General features: G+C 40.4%; 1 protein-coding gene across 1 annotated transcript; it reads left to right on the forward strand.

Annotated features, from left to right (window-relative positions):
* The first annotated feature begins 4886 nt into the window (after positions 1–4886).
* On the forward strand, positions 4887–6620 carry LOC117462585 (piggyBac transposable element-derived protein 3-like). The gene has a single exon (XM_034104861.2). It carries the CDS (start codon positions 4887–4889, stop codon positions 6618–6620), a length of 1734 nt encoding a protein of 577 aa, XP_033960752.2.
* The last annotated feature ends 4528 nt before the right edge of the window (positions 6621–11148 follow it).

Consider the following 11148-nt stretch of genomic DNA (forward strand, 5'->3'; position numbering starts at 1 on the left):
TGAAATCTTTATTAGGCAAGGCAAGTTTATTTATATAGCACTTTTCAACACATGGCAATTCAAAGTGCTTTACAAAAAATGAAAGACATTAAGAAATGGCATTTAAAACCAGTCATTAAAAAGAAAAGCTAATAAAATAAACATTAAAAGAAAAAATACATGGATAAAAGTTACAGTGCAGTTTAAGATGTGAATAGTTCAATTAAAAGCAGCGGCAAAAAGAAAAGTCTTCTTGCTGGATTTAAAAGTAGTCAGAGTTGCAGAGGACCTGCAGGTTTCTGGGAGTTTGTTCCAGATGTTTGGAGCATAATAACTGAATGCTGCTTTACCATGTTTAGTTCTGACTCTGGGGACAGAAAGCTGACCAGTCCCTGAAGACCTGAGAGATCGGGATGGTTCATCATTTAGCAGGAGGTCAGAAATGTATTTTGGGCCTAAACCATTCAGTGCTTTATAAACCAGCAGCAGTATTTTGAAATCTATTCTTTGACACACAGGAAGCCAGTGTAAAGACTTCAGAACTGGAGTGATGTGATCCACTTTCTTAGTGTTAGTGAGGACTCGAGCAGCGGCGTTCTGAATCAGCTGCAGCTTCCTAATAGATGTTTTAGTGAGACCTGTGAAGACACCATTGCAGTAGTCAAGTCTACTGAAGATAACGGGACAAGTTTTTCCAAATCCTGCTGTGACATCAGTCTTTTAATCCTTATGTTCTTTAGGTGATGGTAGGCTGATTTAGTAACTGTTTTAATGTGACTGTTGAAACTCAGGTCAGAGTCCATGACTACACCTAGATGTCTGGCTTTATCTGTTGTTTTGAACATTGCAGACTGAAGCTCAGCGCTAACTTTTATACGTTCCACCTTGGCTCCAAAAACCATTACCTCAGTTTTATCTTTGTTTAATTGGATAAAGTTCTGACACATCCAGTCATTGATTTGTTCAATGCACTTACTCAGTGTTTGAATTTGAGCATCGTCTCCTGGTGAAATGGTTACGTAAATGTGTGTGTCATCTGCATAGCTATGGTTACTTATTTTGTTGTTCTTCATTATCTGAGCCAGTGGTAGCATGTAGACGTTAAAGAGAAGAGGCCCCAAGATTACAAATTCTACACACCAGAAAACACAGAAATATTCATGAAATAAACATACAGTAGGCTATAAACAATTAAAGGGATAATTGGGAAGGCATTACAAATGTAAATATATTTTAAATAATAAAACAATCCCACCACCACAGGTATCTACAGGAGAAGAGGGAATTCTCTCCACAAAATGTGAATGCCCACGTGGAGAATGGAAATGCAGTCATGCGGCTGCATTAGCCATCTTTGCCATCCACAATTTCAGCTGCACTGACACCTGTCAGTGGAAGAAGCCAAAGGCAGCTAAACGTACGCATTCAGTGGAGGAGCTATTTCCTCCAACCAATAAGTCATTCAACCCGCTGACAAGAGAGCCCACCTCCGAAGATCGTGACTGGCTGAGGGACAGACTCTGGGGCAGGTTCTCAGGAATGTCTTGGCTTCTCTCCCCCGAGCCAGAAGAGGAACACTACAGCTTGGAAACACTTACTGTTCCTGAAATTCTCAAATCTGTTGGGCATCAGGGACCTGAGGCAATTGTGGCAAGCATGGCATTGTCTGAGGAGCAACAGAGGGCAATTCAGGTGGCTACACTGGTCAGCGAACCAACCCAAACTGGCATTTGTTCAGGAAAGGAAGGTTGACTGCCAGCAACTTTGGAGCTGTCCTGAGGTCAAAGCGTGTGACTGCTTCCCTTATTGCCAGGGTGCTAGGGCAACAACAGACCCTTGATGGTGTTTTGTCTGTACAGTGGGGGGCTATGAATGAATGTGAGGGCGTCAGGGCATTCACCACTGCATCCCAGATGCAGGTCCATGAGTCAGGTTTGTGGCTCTCCCAATCAGGAGTGTTGGGGGCATCTCCAGAAGGGTCTTCCACTGTGCTGGAGGTAAAGTGTCCCTACGGAGCCAGGGAAATGACAATTAGTGAAGCATTGCAAATCAAGGGCTTCTGTGTCAGTAAGGAGGGAGTAACATTCAGCCTGCGTGAGGAGCATCCTTACTGGCACCAAGTGCAAGGTCAGCTTCACCTCACTGCAAGAAAGAAGAAGAAATTAAGAAATTGTGAATCGTTTTTAATTTACATTTACTCGCCTTTGCAATGTTGTGGTTGTTAGAGTGTTAGGCTTCCTGTCAGCTCGTCTGTTGGGAAGATATCAAATATTAGTTTCATGGAAGTCACATCGTCACAAATAAGAGCATTAAGACATACAGTACATAGGCTAAAACAAAACATCTAAAGATATAACCTTGCACTTTGTCTCGTGAACATTTTCACTATTTTGACATTTTTATAGATCAAAATTGAACTAAAGAAATAAAGGTAGATTAATCCATATTGAAAATAGGTGTCAGCTGCTACACTAATTATAATAGTTATATTTCTTAATTAATTAAGATATTACTGTATTGATCCCAATTGGGGAAATGTTTGTGTTGCAGCAGCATAACAAGAAAAACAAAATATAAGTTATTATATATACAAAAGTATGTTAGGGATGGAATATTAAATTGAATATAAATGTAAAATGTACATGTGATGTTACGTCCAAGAGAAGCTATGGAGCAGAGAGTTCTCTGCCAGGCAGAGGTGATTTGTTATTAGTTCAATATGTCAAACTGATTTCCCTGACTACAATCTTTAGTCACATGGTGAAACGTTATGCTGCTTGTACTAATTAGACTTATCATATAAGCCACACAGGTTTTAATAGGATGTATTCATTATCTTTACTTATGTTGCGGTCTTTTCAGCAGTGCCATCTCTAAAACGGCGATACACTACCCATCATTTACATTTCACCGTGACATGGACAACAATGTAACATCAGCTTACCTCATGGCACGAATCCAGACTCTCCTTTGGAAAACATTGGCCGGGAAACTATAGAACGAGCACGTTTCATGCGAAGACCTGTGGCTGCAACCCGGAGCAAAGCAACAAACCATTGCGTAGCTAACTAGTAGCGCTAGCTTTAGCTAACGTTAGCCACGAAACGAACTGCCGAGTAAAATTGGAAAACACTGGTAATTAATTGTTCTATAATTTATAAAACTACGGTGTTAAAAATGACCATTTCAAAAATAGAGATTCTAATGGTAAGATATAGATATACAGATACTAAAGAGACTACAGATAGGCTACTAAAGATAGGCAGGTACTTGCTTTCAAGCAGAACACAGGGGAAAACAAACTTAGCGGGAGTGTTTACGTGTGTAGGCGTAATGACGTACAACGGACTCGACCATTTCTGTAGTCCTATTCAGCCACTCGGTAACAACCATCGTTTTTCAGACACGTAAACTCTTCAAAAATCACCAGTGGGGTCACTGCTGATGTATCTACTACTGTCGTAGAACAAAACGTGATTTATCTCTTAAATTTGTGTCAACCACAGACCTTATTTCGAGCTATTTTCCAAAACCCTATGGAGAAAATACATTGCTTTTTTGACGAAGGAACCGGAAGTGCTAAAAATGCTAACTTACTTCCGGGTTTTAGGACGCGTCACTGCGGTTCTCTATAACGAACAAAGTAAAGAATGAAGTGTAGGCTATGCCTGTTTGAAGTTGTTGCTATGGAAACAACATGACGGAGAAAAGTATAATCTTCAACATATAATAACGGACAAAGTAAATAATGACAACCTGATCTCACCAGAATGCGTGACTCCACCACGACTCCTTAAAACCCTTTATGGGGCGAGGAACCATATTTGATCACTTCCGCACACACCAAACATGGCGTCACTGCTGCGACTCAGTGAGGTCGAGAAGCATATGGTTTTCTCCCAGCCAATCAGCAAAGATAGCCACATAGCCCGCCATTGGGGAATTTGACCAATCAGCAGAGACCTGAAACGTTTCAAACTTCCGGTTTTCTCGGAATCCGGAAAAAGGCAATTTTGCGGCTCCGTGCATTCACGGAATTCTGTGAAACAACAAAACTAACCATGGTAAGTTGACGAAACTCACACATTGTATGGTTGAATAGTTGTGCTAGGTTAGGACATTTGTGTTGTTAGCGGAAAATTGAGTGAAATTAGTGAAAATACGGCATGAAAAGTTCGGGCACCATATTTGATCATACGCCCCGTTCAGGTAAACACTGGAGTTAGTAGGATATGACCATATTTGGACATACGCCCGATCCGTCTAGTAAGCGATACATAGTATATTTTAATAACAAATAAGGCAATACAATTTAGGATTTTATATTATAATGTTGCCAAAGGTTTGTATAACACTATACAGTGATTCAGTGAAAAGTTTAACACATTTCTAGAAATGTTCAAGCCATAAATAGTGAATATGATATTCTATTTTATCTATTATGTCAGTTTTATGACCTTATAGCAGTTGTTTTATGTTTTTTTGCATGTGATTAATTTTTAGCAACTGTCTACCCGATGCGGAAGCCATACATAGCACATTTTAATTACAAATAAGGCAATACAATTTAGGATTTTATATTATAATGTTGCCAAAGGTTTGTATAACACTATACAGTGATTCAGTGAAAAGTTTAACCAATTTCTAGACATTTTCAAGCTATAAATAGTGAATATGATATTCTATTTTATCTATTTTGTCAGTGTTATGACCTTATAACAGTTTTGTTGCATGTGTTTAATTTTTAGCAACTGTCCACTCGGATGTTTTATTCCAAGAGAAAGGATATTGTCATTGTGCCAGCACACCCTGCCATCAGTGACGATGACGAGGAGGAAGATGATGATGTGGAAGACCCTGACTTTGTCCCACCCACTCATAACCTGGACATTCCAGGCCCAAGTGACATGGACCCCTCTGCCAAGAGGAGGTGCATGCAGCCTGCAGTGCTCCAGGTCGATGATGATGACGACGACGATGACGACGACGACGATGACGACGACGACGATGACGACAAGCAGCCAGCACTACAAGCCAAGAGGCCCACCAAACCCAGGAAGTCAGCAGCAAGGCCAACCACCTGGCACAAAGCTGACCTGGAAAACCCAGAACTGCCGGAATACCAGCACTCTCCCCCTGACTACATTAAAACCCCTTTTCAGTACTTCACAAGGTACTTTGGCCCCGAAATTGTTACTCATATCACCTACCAAACTAATTTGTACGCCACTCAAAAGGACATTAACACCACTTTCACCACCAATGAGAATGAGATAATGACATTTCTGTCCATCCTGATGTATATGGGGATTTCAGAGCTCCCATCTGTTGAAGATTACTGGGCCATGGAGACCAGAATCCCTCAAGTTGCCAACCTGATGTCCTCAAAGAGGTTCAGGCTGCTGAAAAGGGTTGTCCATTTCAATGACAACACTGAGCTTCCTGGTTCCATTGACCGCTTCTTCAAAATCCGGCCACTGTTCATTTTCCTCAATTCTGCCTTCAGGCGTGAGCCGCAGACCCCCAAACAGTCTGTGGATGAGGTGATGGTTGCCTACAAAGGGAAGACAGCCGGCAACCTGAGGCAGTATATAAAGACCAAGCCAGACAAGTGGGGTTTTAAATTGTTTTCCAGGGCCTCTGCGGATGGCTTCATCCACGACATGGTGCTCTACCAGGGGAAGACTACTCTGGAGGCCCACGGTGTCCCCCTGACACCTGAACAACAAGCCATGGGTGCCACCAGCCAGATTGTCTCTGTCCTGGCAAGTACCATGTCCTCCCCCAGCACCACAGCCATCTTTGCGGATAACTTTTTCACCAGCCTGGAGCTAGTGCGGTACCTCCGAGACCAGAACTGCAGGTATACAGGGACAGCCAGGGACAATAGAATTGGAAAGCCCCCGCTCAAGTCCATCAAGGAAATGGAGAAAAAGGCTGTCCCTCGTGGAACATGTGACTACATCATGAGTGATGATGGGATCCTGGCTGTCAGGTGGAAGGACAACAGAACGGTATCTCTGCTGTCAACAGACATGGGGGTGGAGCCTATGTCCTCAGTCATCAGGTACTGCAGTGAGACGAAGACAAAGGAGCCGGTGAGCTGTCCAGCTGTCATCCGGACCTACAATGCCAACATGGGGGGCATTGATAAGAGTGACATGTTGGTCCACCTCTACCGCACCCCCATGAAGTCCAAGAGGTGGTACATGCGTATGTTTGCATACGCCATTGATGTCAGCCTCACAAATGCCTGGATCATGTACAGGCGGGACTGCAAGGCCCTTGGTGTGAATGGCGTGCCTCTGAAAAGCTTCAGAATTCAGGTGTTCAGGGCTGCCAGCAACCAGTGGCCAGTCAAGTCTAGCTCCCGAAGAAGCTCATCTTCATTGGTTGAGAGCATGACCGTTGCTGACCCCCAGCCTGTCCGTGGACACCGCAGCCACACCCCAAATGTGGCTGTGCGGTTTGATCCCTCCCTCTTCCATGCCCCTGTACATGCCAATCGCCTGACCTGCAAGTACTGCAGCAGGAAAGGCAACATTGTAAGGTCAAATGTGGTCTGCAGGGTCTGCAAGGTCCACCTCTGCATGAATGCGGAGCGTAACTGTTTTGTCAGTTACCATGAGGAATTTGACTAATTTCTCATGTTATGTATGTTTTGTTAGTTAGCTTAGTTTTCAGGGACCATGTTAAAAAGGAACAGAATATAGCAGTTTGCTAATTTCCCATCTGCAGTCCCTGGGCAGGTCAACATGTATACTACATATTAAATACATTATATACAAACATATTTCATACCCCTGCACTAAAACGTTTACATTACAAATATGTATTTCATACCCTTGCACTACAACGTTTACATTACAAATATTTATTTCATACCCTTGCACTAAAACGTTTACATAATATATATTATATTTCATACGACTCTACACTCTTTTTATATTGTATTTAAGTGCATAGTTATGTTCTAATGTTCTAAAATAAATATTCCTTTCACCCTATATGTATTTTTGTCATACTTTTTTTTGTTTACCAGAAACGGGCAAGGAACCATATATGATCACTTCATTGACCTTGATTTTTTATATGAAAATTAAATATTTTGGAAAATTTCACAAAAGTAAAACAGTATTGTTATGTCCTCCAATAACACTCTAGGGTTGAAATTTAGAATTTCAAAGTATTTAAATGAGTGCCCTATAAAGGGTTAACACCGCATTGCGTGGTGGTGTCACGAACTTTGTTACATTTACGTGTCTGCACCACGCAAACAACCCCAATCTACAACGTCCTGCAGTGAGCTTTTATTCTATAAAACGTTTTTTAAAATCTACTTTATAGCTTGTAGTAACTCACGGGAGGCTTCTTTTATTTTATTTGTATTCATAATAATTTTTATGTTTCGTCAGAATGTATTATGGTGCATTAGTTACGAATTTTTGTTCTCAAAAAAGAGTGCAGTGTGTGTAATACAACTGTGATTTGTATTACATTAGTTAGTTTTTAAGGAAGGCCAGAGCTTCAGCTGTGTCAAATAGATTGTTCCCTTTAGTTAACGTTTTTTAAAAGTACATTATATTCCGATTTGATCATGTCCCCTTTATTGTATTACTACAATGTGAGCGTCCATTCCCATTGGACAACGGAGGATTTTACACCCGGAAGTAAGTATACTCTTTATTGTCGATTGATTTTACAGTGCTATCTGCACTACTCATCAACTCAAAAACACCAGATTATCCTTGTTGATTACACAACATTGATTGGTTTAAATTGTGTACAATGCTTTTGTAATTTTCCCCTTCGATTCGGAGAAACAAACATTTGTTCAGTTTAGGATGGCCGAAGACACTACACTACCCAGAATCCTCAGCTATCGTTTGGGACTACACCATGTGCTTTGCTTGACAATGTTGAAGTTTACCTGAGCGACAAACAGCATTTTGAAATGGAATGAAACCCATCAACGGCACACTATTCAAAACAGGAATCGAACGTCTCCTCCCCCCCTTAGGTCACAGGCTCCTCCAACAGTGCAACACAATAAAACAGAAAAAATAGTGCAAGTCAATACAAAAAGAAAAATAGTAAAAAGTGAAATAGTGCAATAAGAGTGGAATAGTGATTGGAATATATGATATATTAGACAAATCATTTCTAAGTAGCAGCCAGATGAATGTTATGGATGTTATTTCAAAGTTCAGGTGTTTAATAGTCTTATGGCCTGCAGATGAAACTGTCCCTGAGTCTGGTGGTTTTGGTCCGGATGTAAGATAAGATAAGATAAGATGGTACTTTATTGATCCCAATTTGGGACATTGTTTTTGTTGCAGCAGCATAAAAGACCAGGCATTTTACAATAAAACAAAACCACAAATAAACAAGAATAGAAAGAAAAGAAAAGAAAATAGAAAATATACGTGTTGAAATAGAAAACATACATGTAGATATTATATATGCAAATATACATATTCAAAAATATATGACAATGGAATATGGAATATCAAATATTGAACAGATTATATATGTATACAATGTACAGCGAGGTTGTATTAGAGAAACTATGGAGCAGAGAGTTCTCTTCCAGCCAGAGGTGATTTGTTGTACAGAGTTATTGCAGTGGGCAGGAAAGTGTTCCTGTATGGGTCCTTGTGACAGCGGAGCTGCAGCAGTCTGTTGGAGAAGGAGCTCCGTTGACTGTCCAGCTGCAGGTGGAGAGGATGGGTGGGTTATCCATCATGGACAACAGCCTGTTCAGTGTCCTCCTCTCCACCACAGCTTCAAAGGGGTCCAGCTTGATGCCGATGACAGACCCAGAATTCCTGATCAGTTTATTGATCCTGCTGGTGTCACCGGCTCTGATGCTGCCCCCCCCAGCAGACCGCAGCAAAGAAGAGTGCACTGGCCACAACAGACAAGAAGATCTCCAGCATCTTGCTGCACACGTGGAAGGATCTCAGCTTCCTCAGAAAATAGAGTCTGCTCATCCCCTTCTTGTACACAGCGTCAGCGTTGATCCTCCAGTTCAGCCCATAAGTGCACTCCCAGGTACTTGTAGTCCTCCACAACAGCCACATCCTCTCCTAGAATGTAGCTGTTGTGCCAGACGGCAGCAGACAGAACAGTTTGTGGCTGGGGTGATGGGGGTCTTTTATAATCCTGAGGGCTTTCTTTAAGGTTAACCTGGTATTTTTACTGCACCACATTTATTTTAGTTACTTTACAAATTCTGATTAATGATGTGAAATATAAACAACCCTTAAAGCAGACTTTAGTTACACCTGAGTAAAATGCAGGGAAGGTGATTGTCAAGTGCCAACAATCAGGAGAGATATTTGATTGGAGGACTGGCTTATCTAAAGCCAGTTGAGTAGCACTTGAAATGTTTGGCTCTATGAAACCTGATGTACTTTATGATTCTGTTTTCTTCAAGCTTGTATTTTGTTGGTCGAATGTACTTATTGTAAGTCGCTTTGGATAAAAGCGTCAGCTAAATGCAATGTAATGTAATGTAATGATTGTTGGTGCTTGAGAAGACTAAATATGTATCTGCAGATCCCTATAAAGTATATACACTACTCGTTATTCTCTACAAATAGTTAATTAAAAACTGTATATAATTGCTATTTTGGACATCCCTTTTCAAGATTTCAATATTACTCTAAACGTGTAATAACGTGCTTTAACCAGTAGGTGGTTTGGGTTAAAAAGCTGTCAAGTTTACAGTGTTAACAAAATAAAATATTCTGCTGTTTCTGGTTTAGTTTACGACGGATATATTTAGTTATTGTTTTGATATTTGTAACACAAAAGCGATGGAAAAACCCCACAGCAACACAGAAAATATGGTTTTAACATGAGTAGTTAATAAAAAACAATAATATCAAAACAAATTATTACTACTAACTTTATTGTGAAATTAAAACAGAACGGTAAAAGAATAGTTTCCGGTCTATTCTGAGCCAGATCTCTGTAGATAAATACAAATACAGAACTACGACAGATGTGTAATATTTAATGCAGCCAAACCATTTATTACAATGCATTTATGTGATGACTTTCAAAGAGTAAAGCAAGCACTGCTGAATAAAGTATGATTTATCTTTTACGAAACGTTTTTTTTCATATGGAATGCAGTCAACCAATCACATAGCTTGAGGCAACGCAGACAATAGCTGAGGATTCTGGGTAGTGTAGTGTCTTCGGCCATCCTAAACTGAACAAATGTTTGTTTCTCCGAATCGAAGGGGAAAATTACAAAAGCATTGTACACAATTTAAACCAATCAATGTTGTGTAATCAACAAGGATAATCTGGTGTTTTTGAGTTGATGAGTAGTGCAGATATCACTGTAAAATCAATCGACAGTAAAGAGTATACTTACTTCCGGGTGTAAAATCCTCCGTTGTCCAATGGGAATGGACGCTCATATTGCTCTCCGTAATACAATAAAGTGGACATGATCAAATCGGAATATAATGTTCTTTTAAAAAACGTTAACTAAAGGGAACAATCTATTTGACACAGCTGAAGCTCTGGCCTTCCTTAAAAACTAACTAATGTACACCAGCAGGATCAATAAACTGATCAGGAATGCTGGGTCTGTCATCGGCATCAAGCTGGACCCCTTTGAAGCTGTGGTGGAGAGGAGGACACTGAACAGGCTGTTGTCCATGATGGATAACCCACCCATCCTCTCCACCTGCAGCTGGACAGTCAACGGAGCTCCTTCTCCAACAGACTGCTGCAGCTCCGCTGTCACAAGGACCCATACAGGAACACTTTCCTGCCCACTGTAATAACTCTGTACAACAAATCACCTCTGGCTGGAAGAGAACTCTCTGCTCCATAGTTTCTCTAATACAACCTCGCTGTACATTGTATACATATATAATCTGTTCAATATTTGATATTCCATATTCCATTGTCATATATTTTTGAATATGTATATTTGCATATATAATATCTACATGTATGTTTTCTATTTCAACACGTATATTTTCTATTTTCTTTTCTTTTCTTTCTATTCTTGTTTATTTGTGGTTTTGTTTTATTGTAAAATGCCTGGTCTTTTATGCTGCTGCAACAAAAACAATGTCCCAAATTGGGATCAATAAAGTACCATCATATCTTATCTTATCTTACATCCGGACCAAAACCACC

This window comes from Pseudochaenichthys georgianus, chromosome 17 (genome assembly GCF_902827115.2).
Source record: "Pseudochaenichthys georgianus chromosome 17, fPseGeo1.2, whole genome shotgun sequence".
NCBI lineage: Eukaryota > Metazoa > Chordata > Actinopteri > Perciformes > Channichthyidae > Pseudochaenichthys > Pseudochaenichthys georgianus.